We start from the raw sequence: 24,649 nt of genomic DNA on the forward strand, positions 1-24,649 counted from the left end.
ATCATGATTGACAGTCCCATTCCTGCAGAACAACTCGCTAATCTCCTGCACTTCCTGTCCATCACAGACAAAATTTAGTCCAACAGTTTGTAGTTGAACACTGAAAACAAATGCAGCATGCTTTATCATCATCATCATTTATTTATATAGCGCCACTAATTCCGCAGCGCTGTACAGAGAACTCACTCACATCAGTCCCTGTCCCGTTGGAGCTTACAGTCTAAATTCCCTAATATAGGTACACACTCACACACAGACAGAGAGGGAGACAGACAGACAGAAAGGGAGAGACTAGGGTCAATTTTGATAGCAGCCAATTAACAGTATGTTTTTGGAGTGTGGGAGGAAACCGGAGCACCCGGAGGTAAACCACGCAAACACAGGGAGAACATACAAACTCCACACAGATAAGGCCATGGTCGGGAATTGAACTCATGACCCCAGTGCTGTGAGGCAGAAGTGCTTGGCTGGAGTGCCCCTAAACTACCACTTCAAATCTATAAAGTCTCTTCCACTGGGCCCAGAAGGTTTAGGACCCCCTTTCCCTCTACTATTTACCTCACAATTTTCCCAAAAATTGTAGGTTTTACTTCCTTAGCCCCACTGTCCCGTACTGGTCACCTATTCCTCAAAATACTGCATATTCTCAGTCGCGGTCACATTTCAAGTGTCTGGTATGACCTGAATCATAGCCGCCTAACACAGTGTCAGTTTTGCTTGCATGAGCGACACAGAGGCAGAGCGGTGAGCACTGCTGCTCCGGCTTCGACAAAATGGACCCCAGTGTGTGTCTGCATCTGCGTGCTCGAGGATTTAGACTGTAAACTCAGACGAAGGACTTCTGTGAATGATTATTCTCTGTAAAGTGCTGTGTATCACGGTGGTGCTATATAAATAAGGATAATAATAATAATAATAATAATAAGGATAATAATAATAATAATAATAATAATAATAATAATACTATACAGTGATGTACTGCACTGTTTTGTTACATGCATGTTCATTATTCTGATCATTTATTTGCATTACTATGATGAAACATATCCTGGTTTGCCCTATTTTTTTGCAGACAATTCTGGTTAAACATACAAAAAAGTAAAAAAAAAAATTAACCCCATTGTCTCCCCTCCCTCCCCCCCCCCAAGTTTATTGGACTAAAGAGACAGGTGGGATCAATGGAGCTGACAGAGGCAGGTGAAAAGTTCAACTTAATGTAACACCATGACAGCAATCACACGTACAAGCCCTGTGCGATTGTAACTGTTCTGGTGCTTCTTCCGAGATGTGCATGGAAGACAAAGAGATCTCTATTGCCAGAAATAAAAGTTGTTTTCATCACATGAAAAAGCCGATCTAGGCGCTCGTTGCCTGAATGATGACTCTGCAGTTTTGGGAAAAAAGGGGGGTGTGAAGTCTTGGAGATTGTGCAAAGAAAACAGAGTACAAGGCAGGGGGGGGAATTGGGGTGTTCGCCAAATCTCTGAGATTTCCATAAGTACAACTTGGGACTTGAATTTTGATGTGTTAGAAACCCAACGGCTTTAAGGGTCTAAAACACAAAAAACACATGCTTTAGTGTGTACACGTGTTTATCAACATGCTTACTAATAATATATTACACACATGTACTGCACATATATAAAGCGCTCACACATTTATACAATAGATTGTATGCAGGTACTCTGATAACAGGGACCAGTGCACTGTGATTGACATAATACCATGTACTATGGACCCTGTACCAGGCTAACGGTTATTCCATTGGACGACCGTTCTATCATTACTGCACACTGGAGGAATGTATAGAAAGTGCATCCTCTGTTAAAAGCAAAGTCATTTATCGCTGTCACTTATTTGTAATAACGTTTCATCAGAAAAAATATATTTTGCAACAAATAAACTATTTTCCTGAGGCAGCCAAGTGTTTTGTTGGCTTTTTGTTGGGAACAAAATAAAAATATTTAACCTTTCAGCCACTTCCAAATTTAGATTTATTGTCCCTCTGCTGCCCTGTTCCCTAAATAATGTGACAGCAACTTACATCCAAAAACTATAAGGGGAATATTTATTAATGCTCATGCACTGAAAAAAAATAAAAAAATCAAATCAAATAAAATGTGGCCTACAACATGCAACAAGTCTATAGGTACATTGTCCCCAAACCCTGTCGCCAGAAGTGGGTCCTCTGTGTCCGAGCCTGTACCATAACGCAGTAAAATGCACCACATTTCTAAGACCTTTGCAACATATTTTGTGCACCACATAAAAGCTGCACATATTGACTATTGGTGTAGACAAGACAGGTGGGGCCAGGAGACTAATACTTAGAAATAAGACAGATAGAAGCGGCTCAATCGTCATGCTGGGAAGAGGACAACTTTATTGCACAAAAATAAAAAATTAGGCAAATATTAATTTTATTGCAGATAGTATTTAAAGACCATAAAAATGACAAACAAGTCATACTGGAAAAGAGACCTAATCCAAACAATCTAAAACCAAACTGGATTGTTTTTAAAAACCTACTTCAAATAGTACAGAAGTGCTACAAACTCAAACCAAGCACACGTTACCTTTCATCTGTCTGATCAATCAAAGCATTGTCTCAGGGCTCCTCACACTTATCTGCTTTTAATGAGATTACGAATCAAAAAGTGCATTCAAAACAGGACAAATAAGAACAGATGGTGCATATACGGTTTCAAAATACAACATGCGCCATCTCTCGCGCTATTTCTGGCTGCAAATACATAGCTCCCCAACATCCCTCCTTTGGTTGGACAGCCCCCCCCCCCTTTTCAACATATCATACGCTTAATAATCTGGGACAGAAACAGCAAATCCCATGGGCTGGCGACACCCCTGTGATACCTCCGTTTGATAAGCCTGGATTTCCCCAGGCTGTAGTCCCAGCTCATATGACCTTTGGGTGACAACAGGTATTATATATATGAATTATATTACTGACCCTCCTTTCCCTCCTCGGAGATAAAATGTTCAACATCCTTAATAAAATAAATTCCAATTCCTACAACCGAGAAACTTTTACAACTCTACTAAAACATTCTTGTCCAGCAACCCCTTCTTACAGTGGGGACCCGATGACTAAAACAAATAACAAAAAAGAAAATTTTTCAACATTACGCGCCGAATTTAAGCTGGGTGGATTGTAGAGAGGGACTCTCATGAGTGTGTGGGAGAGGGACCTGGGGGAGACACTAGACAAAGGCTGGCGGAGATCAGGCAAAACACAGCCTCCAAGCTCTATGTGCATAAAAATAAAATAATTCCTTTAACCATCTATATCATCGGTACCTGGTTACAAACAAACAGACTATATAAAATATGTCCCAACACTCCAAGCACATGCTGGAGAGGCCGACATGAAGAAGGCACTTTCCTCCACATTGGGTGACAATGTCCTAAATTCTCAGCAGTCTGGTTGGAGATCAAATCGTTAATAACCAGCGTGCTACATCTAGATGTCCCTCTCTCTACCAGGTTCTTCCTCCCCCAAGGCCTCCCGACGTCAAAATAAGCCAATTTAAATCATCCTACGAGCTGCTACCTGCGAGACTGCGTTGGGCTAGAAGACGTCATCTCTCAGCGATATATTAGTCATTAATAGTATATGGCACATGTACAAGACTGAGTGTATCAATGACTGTCACCAATGTCCTGGAGCCACTGACGGTTTTCTTCAACTCGTCTCACATTTTCTTGACCCACCCCCCCCCCCCCCCCCTTTCAGCATTAGAGTTCTATCCTCGCCCAACAAGGTTTTAACATATAACTTCCATGTATTGGATCAGATCTCCTATAGGTCTGCCTGGATCCTCCCCCCTTCACAACCTCTTCGTACGCCATGCTGCTCAACCTCACCCACTTAATGGATGCCACTACCATCTCTCCCATCCCACATATGAAGGAGAAAAGGTCAACACATGTTCTTAAGTGTGATATTGTTTGTAACTAATTCTTCGGTATTGTTACATGTTGGCCGCTCAATAAATACAATTTAAAAAACAAAACAAACTTACAACGCCGATGTATATGAAATTCTTTTTAAAAGTACCCGATTCTACACCAGACTCGTGGGTGATGGGTCCTCGTGGGTGGTGGGCGATACAACACAAAGCTGTTTCTATCTGATTAATATTTAAAAATGATTGCCAGAAGTGCAAAAGGCAAACTAAATCCTAATCCCATACAACAAGTCATCATCAGAAGAAAAAAAAAAAATTCCCGTCTCACTTGTGCAACTGGTCTCATTTGACAGTATGAGTCACATCTACATGGGGGATTACCAACAACTTGTTTATACACAAGATAAGGCCTGTCCTTACAACGTGCACCAGTTCAGCACTTTAAGCTATTAAATTTATATATGAACTGTAAAAAAGTATCCAGGTTTACACTTCTTTATCCACGTAACTCTGCCTACTCGCCACCAACCGCATTGCCAGGTCCATGACTAATCACTGGTCTTTGTTGGCAATAAACCTGTGTCTGCACCTGCAGCTTGCAGTAAGAGAGCCCCGTTCTGATTCGTCTAAAACACTGCTCGCTTTAGATTCATGAATTTATAGCTTAAATTATCCGTGCAAGTGAGAGGATATCTGACATTTAATTCATTCAGCAATTTTTATGTCTGAATGTTTCATTATATTTTTCGAATTGCAATTAAAAATTCACTTTCCAGCTAAAGTGCAACTTTCAGGTGCAAAATAAAATATTAAAATACTGCATTAAAAGTACAAGGAAAAGGTTGGATTTCCGCCACCTATGACCAGTTAGAGAATTAAAGTTCTTTTGCGAGGAGAAAAAAAAGCTGTTTGTCTACCCGTAATGCGTTAGGGAACGTCTGCCTAATGGCACCTTCTCCACCCCCTTCTGTTTATTTAAATATCCACTAAAGAAGAAGGAACGTCCCTGATCCGTCCATCTCCTCCAATCAGATGATGAAAACTTTTGTAACTCCACAGATGTCACCGTTAAGGGCCAAAAGTCTGTCTGAGTATTCACAAGAACCGGGGCATTTGCGCAAAACTAGACACATGACATTATAAAGACCATGTGCCAAGGACTTTATATATTCAGCATATACATGTATACACTATTACTATACACACGTTTACTATTACAAGACCGTAATGAAGGGTTTGGGCTCTTTTAATCTTCAGAAATAAAACACGTTGTATAAATAATAATAATATAATAGGAATGACTTTACTCTGACACAGGCACATCTGCAGACAGGAACGTTTCTCAGAAACAGATGCAAGTGAAGCAACATTTTCCCTCCAGTGAATACAAAAAGCTTCTTGTCAGCTGATCCCTGGAATCAGCACAAGACAAACCCTGAGTCATCAGTTTTACAGGTGCTGTAGTTATACGAAGAGCAGAGAGAGCACGGCCTACCTTACACTGCAGCTAATGCATGTTACTCTACATAGCCTTTCCCAAATTGGTGGGGGGGGGGGGGGGGGGACGGGACATAAGTAAACCCTTTGTTTACTCCACAGACCATAAAGCAGACGAAGGGAACCATCTGAATAATAAAAATCACATAAGATATTATTATTATCGTTTATTTGTTAGGCGCCACATGGTTTCCGCAGCGCCGTACACAGTACAAACAGTAAACCATACAGGGTAAAACAGTACAGAACATTAAACATAAAATACCAATACTTCAGAAACTCCGGGCAGGCAAATACAGTAGAGACGGAGCGGAAGAACAGGTATGGAGACAGGAGGAAAGACTGCTATGACTGATAGCACTGACAACTTCAACCACGTACAGCCCTCATCTCTCTGCCAAACATATACTTGTCAACTTTATAGAGGGATGGGGGAGAGGGGGCGTGTGATTGTCATTTTGTCCACAGTCCCACTGTGAAATTCCGCAATTGCGTTCTAAAAATTGACAGCGGGTCGCTTCATGGGGGTCCCTTGTCCCGCCCACTCACTAAAAAATGGGTGGGGTACAGGAGAAAAGCCTACACTGCAAGGGGTCGGGAGTGTGGCCAAACAGTTACATAATCCCAACATTGGTTCCTGGATTCAATGTAACAATACTATAGGCTCTTACTCACTGGCATCAAAATCCATGTCTTTACTAGTGCAAAGGACTCTGTTGGTTCCAATGACTCCATATCCATTTTCGTTAAGATGTGGCAGCGTTTTTGTGTTTTGTTTTGGTTTTTATTAAAGCTACCTGCTCAATTTACCTGGTGTCCATTGAGCACTTTCCTTTTACAATGATTATTTTACCCCAAAACACTAGTTACTCTATATAACCACATTCATGGCAGAAGGTAGTGGTGTCCATTGTTACCCTTACACTGGCGACTTTGAACATCTTGTTTGAGAAAACAAACCACAGCCAATATTTAAAGAGGTAACCACCTGTTTTTTTGGGGTTTGTTTTTTTTTTTTACACATCAATCCCTCTGGTTACTTGTAGTTGTTCAGTTGCCCTTGGGGTTTTGATTCAAGCTGCAATTTGTGATTAATAGCTTGCCAAGTGTCACCCAATTATCATGGCAACCACAGCCTCACATGATGTAGGGAGCACAATGGCTTTAGCATTTCATAACATAAGCCAGTGGTTCCCAAACTTTTGCAGTTCGCGGCACCCTTAGAGACTCCAAATTTTTTCAAGGCACCCCTCCAAAATAATTATTGAGCAGTCCTGTTTTAGAAGTAGTTGGGTCAAAAAATTGTAATAAGTATTTAGGTCAGGACAGAAATACTTATTTAGTTGTATGCAAAAATGCCCCCTCTGCATCCAGACACATTCCCCTCAGGCATGCTGCCGTCCCCCCATCCTCTGCCCCGCTGCCGTCCCCCCATCCTCTGCCCCGCTGCCGTCCCCCCATCCTCTGCCCCGCTGCCGTCCCCCCATCCTCTGCCCCGCTGCCGTCCCCCCATCCTCTGCCATGCTGTCGCGATCCCTCGCACTGTGCCCCACGCCAGGCATAAAAAAAAAAAAAAAAAGAACACAGAAACTTACCAATCCGTCCGGCACCGGGACCCAGCAGCCTCCTCTCTCCCGCAACTTGTTACTGACGTCGATATACAGTGACAGCTGCGGGAGAGAGGAGGCTGCTGGGTCCCGACGCCCGACGGATTGGTAAGTTTGTGGGGGTTTTTTTTATGGCTTGCCCGCGGCAGCCCAGTGACAGCCCCTGGGAGCCGCGACGCACAGTTTGGGAACCGCCGGCATAAACCCTTCCTTCAACTGCCATCACATGACCACAGAGAAACTTCTTGACTGACTGGCTCACAAGAGAAAGGCTTGATCTTTAGCAGTAGCAACCATATAAATCTGCCACACCAACCAATTTTGCAAAGGGAACACAGAGTTATAAAAAGTTATAGAATATTCAGTTACAAAACTAATGTGGGATTTCGCCTTTAAAACTAGGTCAATTCAGAATTTCAATTGTTGTTGCAACTATCAAATGCTTATACAAGACAGCAGTGTTAGCTGTCTATACTTCATTCAGTTCGTGACCTTGACTTGCAGCACATAGTAATGAATAAAAAGGATTTAAAAAAAAAAAAAAAAAAAAAAAAAAAGACATACGGTTTACAATCAATAACAATAAACACAAGGTGAGAGGGAGATAGGATAATGTTTACCCAATGTACGGGACTTTTTCGAAAAAGTGAATCATCACCCCTTTTGCGCGGGTGACTGAGCACGGTACACCTTTAACAATACCGTACACATGACCAACTGCTGATGCTTCCGCCCACAAATCACACAACGGTGAAACCACCTATACTGTCTGCACACTGAGCTAATTTAAACTACACCACATATACCGTATTTGCCGGCGTATAAGACGACTTTTTTTACCTGAAAAACATGCCTCCAAGTGGGGGGGGGGGGGGTCGTCTTATACACCGGGTGCCAAACTCAGGGGTCTCAGGGGTGCCGCGGGACAGCGGGACAGCCATAAAAAAAAAAACAAAAAAAAAAAACAGAAACACTTACCAATCCGCGCGGCGCCGGGACCCAGCATCCTCCTCTCTCACGCAGCCTGTCATATCAGCGACAGCTGCTGCGTGAGAGAGGAGGATGCTGGGTCCCGGCGCCGCGCGGATTGGTAAGTGTTTCTGTTTGTTTTTTATGGCTGGAGCGCGGCAGATGGGGCAAAGTGAGAGAGGGAGAGAGGGACAGATGAGAGTGACAGGAGGGGGACAGAGGAGAGTGACAGCAGAAGAAGGTAAGTGTTATTAGTATGTGTTATGTTACGTTTGTTTTATGTTATGTCATGTCAATGCAGAGTGTGTGATCAGCATATATGAGTGTGCGTGTGTATGGGGGCCAGTGACTTAATGCAGTGTGTGTGGGGGCCAGTGACTTCATGCAGTGTGTGTGTGTGGGGGCCAGTGATTTAATACAGTGTGTGTGGGGGCCAGTGACTTCATGCAGTGTGTGTGGGGGCCAGTGATTTAATAGTGTGTGTGGGGGCCAGTGATTTAATACAGTGTGTGTGTGGAAGGTGTGCGGAAGAGGGGGTAGTCTTATACGGCAAGTATATAACAAACTCTATAATTTTGAGTGGAAATGTTGGGGGTCGTCTTATACGCCCAGTCATCTTATACGCCGGCAAATACGGTAGACCATTTCACACCCAGATCACATGGATCTCTCAGAACCTGCTTACTGAATAGCTTCCCACAACGTCAGACACGTTACTGTAACATTACAGGACAATGGGGGCTCTGCGTTGAAGCCTTTCCATTAGAAAATAGCAAAATCTTCAGCGGTGGTTTCATTAAATAACAGTAACTGGAGTTTAATAAGACACTGCTTGGCATATTAGCCAGATTTGCATACACAGAATCACTGGCTGGTACAGGGACTAGAGAGTCAGCTCTTATGACGAGTGAATATGTAGAACATTACATTGCTATTTTATGGTTACAAAATATATATATTTTTTTAAATAAATAAAAAATGCATTTGTGCACGTACCTTAAATGGCATTATCCCGAAGTATATTCTGATACACAGTTCAATTTAAAGTATATATTTTTATAAATATATAAAATAAAAAAAAAAGAAAAAAAAAAAGGAAGCACTCCCTCTTTACAATCTGTGATTTTGCTGATCAGCGGGTAATTAATCTTCTAGTCCTCACCAAGTTTACAAATCTAGTCTGATAAATAACTTGTAACAGATTTTATCATTTTAATATTTATTCAACAAAAAATAATCTAACATGAAAAAACCACGAATGACAAAGTGAGTACGAGTCAGCGAGTGACACCATCATTCTCTGTATGATTTCCGATCACTTAAGCTGGGTACACACTACAGAAATTTCAACCAACTTTTTATGCCGATCGATTTTACATGCCATCGATGTTCCGATCGCTCGGTCCATGGACTGCATACACACTAACCTTGTTTAGGACGATAAAGGGAAGAGCGGACGTCCCTTTAGCGACTTTTTACAGCCATGTTGTCGTGAGCAATGTAATTTCGTACTCACTGTTGTGGATCGGTCAGAAGTTTATACACACTACACAGCGGAAACGAGATTGGAACGAAAATATTAAATGGTACGACCAACCAAATGAGGCGACAATCGTCCATTTGGGCAGACTTTCGACCATCATGTCACTGCACACACTGACCCGACTTTTGAACGAGCGGTCGTATGTCGGCTGATTTAGCCGATTTTTGGATGAAAACTGTGTAGTGTGTACCCAGCTTAACACACAATGCTCCAGACTAAACTGCCCAAGTTTCAGCTTTTGTATAGGAGGTGACAGCACTTCCAGATGAGGAGATGGTGAATTTAACTTGATTAGCAGCCCAAATATCACATTACATTGTTTATGAATACAATTTGTGCAGGATTGTATGTCGTCTCCATGTTTCCTCCCACTGTCCAAAAACATAATACTAGGTGATTGGCTACTATCAAATGGACCCTAGTCTGTGTGTGTATATTAGTGAATTTTGACTAAGCTCCAATGGGGCAGGGACTGATGTGAGTGAGCTCTCTGTACAGCGCTGCAGAATTAGTGGCGCTATATAAATAGCTGATGATTTCCTGCAAAGCACTCTGTGGAGGCTACATTTCTAAAGGTTATTAATAAAGAATAATATGGACGCAGCAAGGATTTACGCACCTTTTTTTCCTCTACAAGAAAAATGTTACCTTATTTTTGTGCAGATTAACATTGACAAAGTAAAATCTGTTATAGGCCATTTGTCACGTGAGACTTGATTTATCACATTTAAGGACTTGGTGGCAACAACATGACTGTTCATCAATTGTTGGCTGGTGCATTTCCAAACAAGAGCTTCATAATGAAGACCAAAGAACATTCAACAGAAATCCCTCCCCGAAAAAAAAAAAAGTTGTTGAAAAGCACCAATCAGGGGAAAAATAATAGAAGCTTTCAAAGACTTATTATCCCCCAAGACGTTGTAAAGCCCACTATAAAGAAAGTTTGGGAACTAGCATGACTGTGAACCGGTCTAGAACAGGCTACCCTCCAAAACAGAGAATCCATGTGAGAGGGGTATTTGGGGGGGAAGAGGCAAACAAGGTGCCTATGTCACATCTGATAGAGTTACTATTTTCAGTGGCAAAAACCATGTAGGAGCTGAGTTTTACTCCAGCAGGACAAAGACCCAAATTGTACTAAGTAGTGACTTACAGGGTGTTTTTTTTTTTTTTTGTTAAATCCTGGGTTTGACCAGTCAAATCTCAGGCTACAAAAACACCATCATTTGCAATGCATTTAAATCACATTTTATAATGCAGGTAACATGCATACAAGCCACGTAGTGTTGCCTAGCAGTTATGTATTTAATGTGCAATTACAAATGCGTACCATCTTTGTTTTTTTAAATATGCATCTGTGATAAACCATTAACTTGCCTCGTTTAAGCCAAAAAGCAACTTAAATGCATCTCATTGCATCTACAATGCTCTCCCATTGAGATGAATTTGAGTTTTCGCCTGTGTTAGCACAGATCAGACATAAGGATAAGGAATAAAATGTGTTAACAATAGATTGGTCAAATTTCTGTTCACCAACCTGATGGAACACGAGCAAAACTGCCCATAAGAATGGACACAAACTGCAGTGTTCAAAGCTAGTAGAGAATTACCCAGACTAACTGCTGGAAATTCAGCAAAAGGAGCTTCCACCAAGTAATAGAACAAGGGGGAGAGGTAATAAATATGTAACCAATTACAATTATTGGTTTTGTAATTAAGAAAAAGCTGGAGTTTTGTTTTTATATTGGACATTACAAATGTTGATATTTTGTGTTGATCAATGGTAAGAATTCCCCAGTAAATAACATGATGTAAGGCAATAAAATGTGGAAAAAAAACGAAAAATTTTTATAGCCACTGTATTTGTTTCATCTTTGACGTTCCTCGCTGCAGGATAACTGAGACAGTGCTTTATTCATCACAGACTGATACATACTGGTCACTAGCGCCATACCTCCGTTTATATTTAGTTTTTATAGATACTTACTTGCACACAAACAACTATCTGGCGATAATGTAATATCAATAATTACACTAAAGCTGGGGTAAATGGATAGAAGAGACACTTAATGCTGCTTTACACAAGATGCTACATCATAAAGCGATGGTTATTTTAATAGATGGCCTAACAGCCTAGAACAGGTGTGACCAGATAAAATTATAGGGACGCCACTTTGTGTCGATATATACATATAAAAATACTTATACACACATGCACCATATGAAACTATATATCATTTAATAAAATTCTTAGAATTGTTTGCACTTTTTAAATCATGAATTTCCCAAAGTGTTAAATATATAGCACCTGATAGATAAAAATATATAATATATACATACATATATATATATATATATATATATATATATATATATATATATATATATATATATATACATATATATACATATATATATACATATATATATACATATATATATACATATATATATACACACACATATACATACACACATATATACATACACATATACATACACACATATATACATACATACATACATACATACATACATACACACACAGAATCAGCAACTAGGGTATTTTTGTAACTAAGTACAGAGAAGGAAATATTGGAATACTTTTTTTTGTTTTGTTTTTTAAATCAAATATTTTTAAAGCAAACTGCAAATTCCAAACACATGGAGAAACTTACAACTAAATCCCAGTTGTTCTGCTCAAGCAGTGTGATCGCTTCATCGATATTCTCAATGCCGGTACATGCCTGGAACAGAAGAGAAGACAAAGAGTTACAGACCAGCAGGCTCTCTAGTTTCAGGTTGGCAGCAGGACCAGGACTCTTAACTGTGTCACCTTCCTGACGGCAACGCGGTCCCAGGTAATGTTTTAACAAACTCTGAACTACACTTGAACTCTACGCTAACTACATCCAGCCAGCAGAAGCCAACATCGTCCGACTTCCTCAGCACACCACAGGCCGTCCAAACATTAACGTAAAACACTAGACCAACTCTCAAAGGCCTATTTTATAAATTAATGCAGAATGCAAAGATGTTTTGTATCAGCGACCAGTCACCGCTTAACTTACACTAGACTGAAATAGAACATTTATGCACATAAACACCTTTAATAGACTTTTACAACTTTATGCGACTAATATAATGACTTATATTGACTTGTACATGCCCTATTGTTACTTTCACAAAGTACATGACTTATTCTTTCTAGCTTCCTCTTGTCTTTTAGTTTACTTGTATCTATACTTGTTTAACTTTTGCTGCCTAGATTCCACAAAACTGTATTCTAGACTGATGAGCAACATGTGGCCCCCCCGAGCCTTCACCTGTGGCCCCCCAGCTTCATCCTGCTTTATGGTCAGATGTTTGTTGTAATTGTAACACTTGTTTCAAGTGCCTGCTGATGTATTATTACAGGTAGGACTCTCTCTTTCATTAAATGTATTGCTTTAAATGATTATTGAAATTAAGGGTAACGTGTGGACCTCTTGATAGTCTGAGGGCCGCCCATGCAGACCCTGATGTGTATCAGGTTGCCTACGACTGCTCCCAATAGACTTTTTGGTTTTATTTAAAATTGCCCGATAAAATTTATTGGGGAGGTCATAATAAACAGACCCCATAGATAGAAACATCATCCACTTGTAGTGGGTCTCCTTAGTCTGGGACCCTCTCCTTTTGCACCAGAGGCAACTTTGCAGAACACAATTATCTACAGAAGAGGAATCATTATGTGGAGTGTTAAAGCATGGGGTGCTGCCCTGTCACACCACTTTGTCGCTTCAACTAAACCAACATTATTATATTTAAAAACAGATGTAAATTAATGGTAAGAAAATGTGTGCAAGGGGCAGGGGGTAGCAGTTCACACCGAAACTTGATAACTGCATATTAAGGACCTCCTGTGTGGAGGAAGGTATCATTCATGGATAATTAAGGCAAAGAAAGAGGGGTCCCAAGGTAGGGGTACACACTCCAAATTAAGTGGACATTTCCTTCAACCTTAAATTTTTTAACAACTGGTTTGCAGACTTCTGAATTCGCAAGCAGAGCAATGGCTAAATAACAGGTCTAGATAGCAATACCAGTAACTCTAGTTTGCTTTTCCCTCCATTAAACAACCTTTTACTTTATTGAGTGCAATCTATAATATCTGGGTTAAAGTTTGGGACTGAGAGATGGAGAACATACATTAAACTCTACTTTTCAACAATGCTTCAAAGGAAAGAAATGGTGAACAAGGCAATGTAATTTCACATCTCTCTTTACAGGTTAAAGTGCCCCCATCATCTACCCGAAGCGACGGCAGCCACTTTGTGAGCAGAAGCAAAATTCATGAGATGCAGCCAAATTTACATGGAACCAGTGTCCCATGAACAGGATTGGCCAGGAAGATCTTCAGTGATGTCAATGGTTCCTAGTAAATTAATCAGCTGCACCGTCAAAGATTGATTCAGCTCACTCAGCACAATCCGCCGTGTGTAGGCACCAGCACACCAAGTTGTCCTTTAACCACTGCTGAGCAAAAACTAGAGGCCACAGTTACTGCAAAGGATTTCAATAGAAGTTTATTAGAAATATACACAATTATTACAGTCAGCACTTTTAATGGTGAAACTCATGAAAGTCTGTAGGAAACTAGTAAAACTAAATAAAGCTTACTATTAAACATTTTATAAAACTTACTAACCAAATAAATATAGTACCCCACTACCTATCGGTAACATGGCTCTCCTGCTGTTCGGGAACTACAAATCCCATCATACCTATGGCTAGCAGTTCATCCCGGGACTTGTGGCTCCCACAACCATTGGGAGGACAAAGGTCGCCAACCCCGGCTTACGACCTATAAAGCCTTCTCATCAAACATATATATAGTATAGTATATAGTATTGCTAGGATAATCTATAAGTAATAAATCATCATTACAAACAAAAATAAAAAGAAAATCTTGCAAACCTATAAAAAGCACAGGGTACAAAAAAGGAAGAGGAGAAAAAGACAGCGCTCAAAGACTATAAGCAGAAATGGTAGGAACAGAGGATAATCATTTCAATTTCAAGTAGGGCAGAAAGTCTCCTAAATGCTCATAAACACGAACTGCCAAACCAGGGAAACAATAGGTGCACTGTCCACAGACATCAGAACACGCAGCGCTCTCCAAGAAACGCGGCCTGTTCTGTAAAACAAACCGACTTATCACTGAACTGCTGAATAAGAGCTTATCAGTTCCGTGAGACACTAAGTCAGTGGGAATGACGGTCCTGGAGGGAATTCTCTAGCATAGTAGTTAATCACAAGATGTATAAGATGTGAGAAGCATTGTTCAGTGTCCCCATCGCTCATCAAGAAATACCCAGGAGCCAGTTCCCCTCTGACAAGCACACTACCATTTCTAGCACATCAAACATGACACATGAAAGCATGCAAGAGCGAATGCAGAGGTTGAAGTTTGCAATGGACAGGGGAGTTAGTAACACTGACTCGTACGATACTTCCCAACACAAACAGAAGCCTGCAGTTACACCTTTCAGACCACTAGGTGGAGGTATAACACACACAGAAACCCCCAGCACTTGTCACTGGGTCTTGCTCAGACTATACATCTGTACTGACATTTTCATTAAAGGACCATTTACACAAACATTATTATTTTTGTATGATGTGTACACATAAGTACAGGTGTTAGAATAATTATCCAAAATGTGTCAGACTTTTCTGGATAATGTTTTTCTTTCCCCCACTGTAATCTGGAAACCCATGCCTAAAACATAATTAAATTATGTATACCCCTGGTTATTGCCATCTGCACTAAACAGTTTAACAGTGCTCCTCATAGTGACTGTAAGAGTAGGGACAATGTGATGATATCTGCAGACTAGCACTGTGGGTATTAGTATTATTTCTATAGTACCTCCATATTGTGTAGCGCCGTACAAAGGATATGTAATTATTCACATCAGTCTCCCATTGGAGCTTACATTCTAAATTCCCTACCACAGCTAGGGTCCATGTTTTTAAATGCAAATTAACCTACCACTATGTTTTTGGACTGTGGCAGGAAACCCACACCAAACATGGAGAGAACATACAAACGTCACACAGAAATAGAGATGGGCGGGTCCGGTTCTCCGAGAACCGAACCCACCCGAACTTTGGGTATCCGAGTACCGAGCTGAGCAGCTCGGTACTCTCCCGCCCATTCCGAATCCAAATCGAGGCCGAACGTCATTGTGACGTCGTCGGATCTCGGGACTCGGTTCTCGCGATACTTCAACTTTATAAATACACGCCTCCACAGCAATCCATCGCCATTTGACAGAGGGAGAGAGCAGGGTGTAGTCATAGGCTAATTAGAGCAGGGACAGAGAATACCATATTGTTCTTGCAATTGCTCTAACCAAAATCGCTAGTGCAGAGAGGAGGATAGAGGTTTATTATTTTTTCTTCATATTTGGCACTCCCCAGCGCTTTTGGGGTGTCCCCCATAATTGTGCATTAATATTTCTGGCTGTCAAAAGTCATATCTGTCAGCATTATCTACTAAATAATTTGTAGCACACCTCAGTGTTTTTGGGGTGTCCTCCCTAATTGTGCATTAATATTTCTGGCTGTCAAAAGTCATATCTGTCAGCAGTATCTACTCAATAATTTTTAGCACTCCTCAGTGTTTTTGGGGTGTCCTCCCTAATTGTGCATTAATATTTCTGGCTGTCAAAAGTCATATCTGTCAGCAGTATCTACTCAATAATTTTTAGCACTCCTCAGTGGTTTGCGCTCAGAATGGATTCAAAGCAGTCCACATATGATCTAAATGAGCAACCAGGTTCTGTCACCAGTCCTGATGTTAGTGTTCCCAGTACGTCATCTGGCCAAGGCGATGTCAAACAACAGAGTGTTTTCAAATTAGTGCAAAAAACAAAAACCCAAAAAAAATTTACTGTATTGAAGCGAAAAAGAAGTGTAACTGAGCAAAAGTTAAGTGACGATAAAAAAAAAATTGCAAGCATGCCATTCTACACACGCAGTGGCAAAGAGAGAATGAGGCCTTCACCTTTGGCTATTAGTGGCAGATCCCAAAAAGTTACCCAGGCTACAATTGGTGCACAACTACTGTTACGCGTCAAAGCTGAGCTGCAAGATACCAGTGAGGCATTACAGGAGAATATTTGCTCTGATTCACAAATGACAACAATCCCTGTGGAGAGTCCATCCAACAGTGGGATGTCTAATCGTGAGCATTCTGCTGATGTGTGCCTTAATAGCCCGAGTGTAGCCGGTGATACCCAAATTGAGGATGCCACTTTGGAATTAGAAGAGGATGAGGGGGAGATTTGTGTAGGCGACGAGGGCGCTAATGAGGATGTTGATGAGGATGAGGTTGTTTGTGTAAGTCCTGCACCAGTGGCAGCAGTTCTGGCACGTGACAAGAAAAAGGCCATTGTCATGCCTGGGCATAAAACAAAAAAATCCACTTCTTATGTGTGGAATTATTTCTACCCAAATCCAGACAACAATTGTATAGCCATTTGTAGTGTATGTGAAGCCACAGTCAGTCGAGGGAGGGACCTTAACCATCTTGGAACCTCGTCTATGTTACGCCATTTAACGAGAGTTCATGGCAAAGTGTTGGGAAAAGCTGAAAGTTCTTCCCAAAAGAATACAAGCACTCCCTCATCAGCTAAGACCCTCCGCTCACCGACATACCGACGGCTACAAAATACACCCACCACACCATCCTCATCAATATCCTCAGTAGCGCTCGGAGTTAGCCCGGCATCCCACTTAAGGCTGGATGACTCCGGCACTATTATTGATTCCTCTGAAGAAAGCGTTAGTCCTGCTGCTGCTGTTGCTGCTGCTGGGGGTGAATCGTCATCCCAGAGGCAGGTGAATAAAATGAGCAGTCCTACATTTCAGCAATTAACTGTGAAACAATCATTTGCGAGGGGAAGCAAATATGACAGCAGTCACCCAGTCGCCAAGCGAATCACAGACGCCATGGCTGCAATGTTAGTGTTAGATCTGCGTCCAATCTCCACAATAAACGCAGCTGGTTTTTCACAGTTAATTGAGGTTTTGTGTCCGCGTTACAGAATTCCATCGCGACACCATTTCTCCCGTAAAGCTATTCCACAACTATACCAAAAAGTGTGTAAAAATGTAGAGATTGCGCTGAAAAATGCCATTCTGCCCACTGTTCACTTAACCACAGATATGTGGACAAGTGGAAGTGGCCAAACCAAAGACTATATGACTGTGACAGCCCACTGGGTTGGTCATTCACCTTCACCAGCAGGAACAGCAGCAGCATGTACACCACTACGTAACATTTGTCACAGGCAGGCCACTCTTTGTATCACCGGCTTCACTAACAGGCATACGGCTGACAATTTGTTACGCAAACTGAGAGATGTGATTGATGCATGGCTTATACCACTCGGACTCTCCCCAGGGTATGTCATTTCAGATAACGCCAACAATATAGTGCGAGCATTACAGCTGGGTGATTTCCAACATATTCCCTGTTTTGCTCACACCATCAACTTGGTGGTGCAGAGCTTCCTACGAAATAACCGTGAGGTGCAGGAGATGCTTTCGGTGGCCCGTAAAATTTCAGGCCATTTCAGGCATTCAGCCACAGCATGTAGGAGATTACAGCAGCTCCAAGAGCAGTTTAACTTGCCCTGCCACCAACTTAAGCAAGAGGTGGTAACTCTGTGGAATTCCACCCTGTACATGCTTCAGAGGATGGAGGAACAGCGCAAAGCCATCCAAGCATATTGCACAAGTCATGACATTGGGAAAGGAGGGGGGATGTATTTCACTCTTGCACAGTGGGGAATCCTTTCAGTGCTGTGCAAGGTGCTGAAACCATTTGAAGTTGTGACATGTGAGGTCAGTGCAGACTCTGCTAGTTTGAGCCAAGTCATTCCTTTAATTAGACTATTGGAAAAGCAGCTTGAGAAAATGAAGGAGGAGCTGAAAGCAAGCAATTCAGCAAAGTATGTTGGCCTTGTCGATCAAGTACTTAATTCGCTTCACAATGATCCTCGAGTTATTAAGATCTTGAACTCGGATCAGTACGTTTTGGCCACTGTGCTTGATCCAAGGTTTAAAACCTACATTGAGTCTTTACTTGTAAATGAGCGAGATGTGAACTTTTGCAAGGAGCTATTGCTCAGCAAGTTGGCCGCTGAACTGGGCCTCGGCTTGACGACGTGTCCTCCTTCACTTTCTCAAGCTGTTGCTCGTAAAAAATTAAATTTCCAAAAAAGAAGCAGGGAAGACACAGGGGGCAGACGAGAACAATTTAACATCTGGGCTGGTTTGAAGGATTTTTCAAAAAAAAGTGTCACTTTGCCCATAAGTCCATCCAATATGAGTATAAACATGCAAAGGATGGTGGAGGATTACTTTCAAGAGGTAGTTGATATGGAAATGTCAGACAGTCCCTTTCCTTACTGGGAAGAAAAGCAAGCCATTTGGAAACCCATGTACAAACTTGCTTTGCAATACCTAAGCTGCCCACCCTCCAGTGTGTACTCTGAACGAGTGTTCAGCACAGCAGGGAACTTAGTCAGTGATCGCCGTAGAAGGTTACTTCCCAAAAATGTGGAGAAAATGATGTTTATAAAAATGAACTACATCTTCCACGAGGAAGGCCTTCACCATCCAAGACATCCAAGCACTGACTGTTCTCTAATGGCGGATTCAAGCGGCGATGAATTGATAGTCTGTGATGATGACGTACACACTGATGAGGGTGAGGATGAAGCTGAAGATGATGCCGATAACATCTTTTTAAAACTTTCTATGTAAGTGTAGGGTGCAATCTACCCCCAAAGAGGAAAGGGACTTGTGGCATTTCCATATCACATACCATCTTGAAAGGCTGCTGTTAGGGCAATTTATCCTTAAGGGTAGGGTGTCATAGACAGAGTGACCCTAAACTGGCTTTGTCCATTTTTCATAATATTGTACAGTCTATAATGGCTGAATTTTTTAGTATTTTATACAAGTGGAGGGGGGCCTAGAGAGACAGAAACCAAACTGGCTTTCTCCATGTCAATTAATATTGTACAGTCTATAATGGCTGAATTTTTTGGTATTTTATACAAGTGGAGGGGGGCCTAGAGAGACAGAGTGACCCCAAACTGTCTTTCTCCATGTCAATTAATATTGTACAGTCTATAATGGCTGAATTTTTTAGTATTTTATACAAGTGGAGGGGGGCCTAGAGAGACAGAAACCAAACTGGCTTTCTCCATGTCAATTAATATTGTACAGTCTATAATGGCTGAATTTTTTGCTATTTTATACAAGTGGAGGGGGGCCTTGAGAGACAGAAAGCAAACTGGCTTTTTCCATTTCTTTACATATTTAACTATAAGTGTAGGGTGTAATATACATTCAAAGACGATGGCTGCATTGCCAATATGCATAGATGGAGAGGAAGACAATCTGTTTTGTGTGTAGAATAGGCCTACCAACGAAGAATTAAACTGTTTTTTTGGATGATTTATTACCTCAACAATTAGATTACTTGTCTCTAAAACAGTTGGAGCACTAAATTGGGTTAATTTAGGCCCAAAAACATGGATTTTCCCAAAAAATAGCAAAACAAAACCAAACAAAACCAAAACCAAAACCAAAACACGCAATGGCGGTTTTGCAAAACCAAAACCAAAACCAAAACACGACGGTAATCCAGATCCAAAACCGAATCCAAAACCAAAACACGGGGGTCAGTGACCATCTCTACACAGAAAGGACCTTGGTTGGAATCAAATCCATGTTCTCTGCAGCAATGCTAACCACTGTGCCACCATGCTGCCCGTGGGTATCTCATGTGTTACCAATACTCTAGTTTTCCTTGTATTAATTCTAAATTAAACCATGGTCATAATATAACTAAATCCTTATTTCAGTTTTACAATTTAAAAAGACAGTCTGTAGGCACAGACCATAGAAGAATTACACCAGTCACCTACATACGAGGAGGCAGCTGTACCAAGAGGCATGTAAATACAGCCTTGGGCTCTCTGTCTCAGTGATATCCAAGGCTTATTGACAAGTGACGAAACGCGTCCTCGTACACATTGGTTCATGCCACGCATAACTGGCAGGTGCACTCAAGTCCTCATAACCACATGTGTTTTTTCTAAAGGTATTTAATGTGTTTACAAATGATAAAACGAAGTTCCAATTTATCCTGAGTGCAGAAGCTTCTCTATACTATGTCTGACATCTTTGGCACCCAGCCCATGACCCCCTGTAACACTTAACAAAAACCACACACACACACACACACACACACACACTTCAGGTTTCAGCCCCCCCATCGTGCCAATTACACGATAAACGACCGTCCGGCTTGATATCGCATTAGTGTGTACGCTGCAATGGTCATGTTTTATCGTTCCAAAGAACATGGTATCATTTGATTCGATTTTATAAACAGACTAAAAATCTCTATAAACGAATAAACGATGCGGGGCAAATTCTGCACCGTGTATGTACTCACCACCGGCAGTGTCCATAGATCTCCATAGAGTTTACAGAGTCACCATCTTTTCAGCCAATGGTTATGACAGATGAAGAGCACAGATCTGAAGGTAAATCTTGTACAGGGTGTACACAGGAATCGGCAGCTGATCGGGACTGTCATTGGTAAGATGGTTAACGATATCACAATGGGGGATGTTTTCTGTAGTGTGTACCCAGCCTAACAATGGTCTGATCCAACTGCATTTTTACTGTAGAATTTTTCAACACACTTGTTGATTACTAGTCATTACTTGTCATTTTTTTGTCTCGTTTAAATGTACTGGAAAGACTACAAATCTCTAAAACATGCATATCAAACAGCACGAGGGTTCAAGGCCTAAACCCTCTTCTAGATCTGCTTGTACAGCAAACGCAGGACACAGCAAACAGAACCCAAACACACACACACCAGATAGAACCCTTTGGGATGGAGTATGCTCCATTTATTTGCTTTTACAGCAAGTGAATGGTCTGGGGTCAAAGGAGTTTTCCCCACTTAACTGCCCTGATCACAAGCTATTGTGACCACCACATGTCAGCTGAGATTGCGTTAATCACTTGGTGCCACGAACGTCGGTGGGTGACTAGCATTGAGGTATTTCTATGAAATGCCAGGATACAACACAATGGCATAGAGGTTCATTCACGTGTCAAGAGAAGCTCTATGGGTGACGTATAATTGTCAAACCACCAAAAACAACATTAACAAATTGAATTAGTTCAGGAATTATTTTGTTAATAAGCAAGTTGATCTCACAGACAGGAATGTGGTTGAACAGGGAATATACTAATTATTTAATTATTCCATTGCCCATATTAACTTGTAATTATATTGCAATTAACAGATATTACTGTTCGCATAACAAAAGCTTCACCTCAACGTGACCCATTTTCTGCTGGATAAGACTGGACACAAACAGACTTTCGGAGACAAAGTCATCTAACGAGTACCTTCAATAAAACAAATACATCACTAAATGGATGATTGTTGCCAATTTTCTTTTCGCCTTGAAAGGAATATAATCCTTAATACTTATTTTTGTAAAGCACTTATTGAGGAATAAAACATGGCCTCGTCTTTTACAGATATGTTTAAAACTTATTCCTATGTAAACCCTCGCAGTCCAAATTCAGCTGACCTCAGCATGACTTAGCAAAGGGTTGCACTGTAAAATTTGACTCTCTGTTACTACTTTTTCTTTTAATTAAAGATGACTAATGTTTCATACACAAACATTTATTTCAGGTGTTTAACTCTCTAAGCTTTATAAAACATTACTCCCACAAAAAAAAAAAAAAAACCGCACACAGCAGGAGTTTGGTTTTTTATAACATACATTATATAGGCTATAAGTAGAAAGCTGATATTTATCATGTTCCTTTTTTTTCAGGCTGTTATTAATGATTTAGGATTCCGGACTACCATGGCAACCACAGTCTAACAATGTAGAGAATAGAGGAGCTTTGGAACACCCCTCAGAGTTCCTACACTGTAAAATCCTCCTCCCCCCCTCAAATGACCAGCTGAGAGTCTAAGTATGTGTGTGACTGCCAACCACATATTTCTACCCTCCAGAGAGATTTTGAAAAGTAGATAATGATTTGTAGGACCACAGATCAGAAACATGCTTAAAAAAAAAAAAAAAAAGGTACTTTACATGCTGTTTAAAGATAAAATATTTTTTATGCGAGATAGCGGGTTTCATCTGCAGCAAAAAAAAAATTGTTCTCGCAACCCAACACACTTATAGCAACCTAACCATACCATAGAGCTGAGTGGACTGACTGTCTTCCATTCATTCTGGAAAATGTGAATTTACAAGTCTGATAAAGCAAAAGTAGCACTTGGAAGATTACATTGCTGAAACGTTGTCCCTCGAAGCAACAAAGTGTTCCACAGCAAAACGCGTTTCATGAGAAATTTCACTCATCTCTATACGCCACAAATGCAACACTAACAGGCCCAACACAACATAGCAAAACAGGCCAACAAGTTAGTAGTGGACAATACCAAAGCATATATATTACTATATTTAGCTAAACAATATACTTGGAATAGTAGTTCGCTTTCATAGTTATCCAATAAAATAACTCATTGCCCAGAACATGTAATGTTAAGACCAGCTAAAGCCTGTCTGGTTCTCTACCTTTCGAGCACAGAAAACAAATAAACGCATTTTGCAGTCTTTGCATGATGCTGAAAGCACTGCATGCAAACTACTGACTTCAGTGTAAGGAGAAAGCTTATTTACATACATAAATTATTCAAAATAAGTATGTAAACATAACACATTTTCCTGACTTGAGTATCATGTGCGTTTGTTTAAACAATTTGTGCTTGAAAGTAATAAGATTATGTACTCAGAAAAGGAACTGTGATATAATGGAAGAAATATGGCTGCCCATCAGAAATAAATTAGAAAGGAATAACTTTAACCACAGGATTTATACAGGATACATGATAAACGTGAATTCCCTCTTTTTCCTGTACATTCCAGAGGAAGGGTGTGAAAGGGCATAGACAGATTATAATAAATATAAATTAATGGTTTACAGTGTCTGGTGTTATGACACACTGGCTGGGAATCACAGGGCTACAAATGGTTTCAAAAGAAGAAAAAACACCAGATTCAGATGTCATTCTATAGGGTTCAATTCTCAACACTGCATTTAGGTACAAGATTTGCACGGAACCACAGGAACCAATCAGGTATTGACGGCTACCTATTTATTGTGAGTTAGACAACGAAACCAAGTGATATTTACTAAACTGCGGGTTTAAAAAAAATGGAGATGCTGCCTATAGCAACCAAATCAGATTCTAGCTGTAATTTTGTAGAATGTACTAAATAAATGATAACTAGAATCTGATTGGTTGCTATAGGCAGCATCTCCATTTTTTCAAACCCGCAGTTTAGTAACGATACCCCCAGGAGTTATTGGTGACTATGGATTTTGTTTTTTCTTAAGAATTCTTAGGGTAAAACAGACTTCAATGTTTTTCCATGGTATCGGTGAACGTAGTATATAAATATATTTATTGATTTACTAAATAGTGGAGTGATGATTGTGTTTTCCAGCATTGAATAAACCAAGACAAAAACGACATTTACAGTATTAGCTTATGGGATTTCAAATTTGAGCTTGGCTAACAGGCTGCAGAGGATGGAAAAACAGAGACATTGGGGTAAATTTATCAAGCTGCAGGTTTGAAAAAAAAAGGAGAGATATTGCCTATAGCAACCAATCAGATTATAGTTTTTTTATTTAGTACATTCTACAAAATGACAGCTAGAATCTGATTGGTTGCTATAGGCAACATCTAAAACTAAACTAAAGAGTTTACCAAATGAGAGATAGTCCTTTAACATATAATAAAATCTAACTAAAAACAAACATACAACTCCCCAAATCTTAACAATCAATATCCTAATAGGAGGGGGTGAAGACTCCCGACATCTGGAAGGAGTTTGATGGGGGGCTGGCTGGCAGTGTGGTGGGGAATCAACGTAAGAACATGTCATCGTACTGCAGGTGCGGGAGATATTTTTAGC

At 40.7% G+C, this 24,649-nt stretch overlaps 1 protein-coding gene across 1 annotated transcript in view; it reads right to left on the reverse strand.

Annotated features, from left to right (window-relative positions):
- Nucleotides 1-24,649, reverse strand: part of FAF1 (Fas associated factor 1) — a 163,925-nt gene that overhangs the window by 127,878 nt on the left and 11,398 nt on the right. Inside the window, exon 2 of the mRNA XM_075182058.1 lies at nt 12,224-12,292. Within this exon, the coding sequence (XP_075038159.1) occupies nt 12,224-12,292 (69 nt within the window). The remainder of the gene's footprint in view (nt 1-12,223; nt 12,293-24,649) is intronic.

The sequence above is a fragment of the Mixophyes fleayi genome, chromosome 8 (genome assembly GCF_038048845.1).
Source record: "Mixophyes fleayi isolate aMixFle1 chromosome 8, aMixFle1.hap1, whole genome shotgun sequence".
NCBI classification, from domain to species: Eukaryota; Metazoa; Chordata; class Amphibia; order Anura; family Limnodynastidae; genus Mixophyes; species Mixophyes fleayi.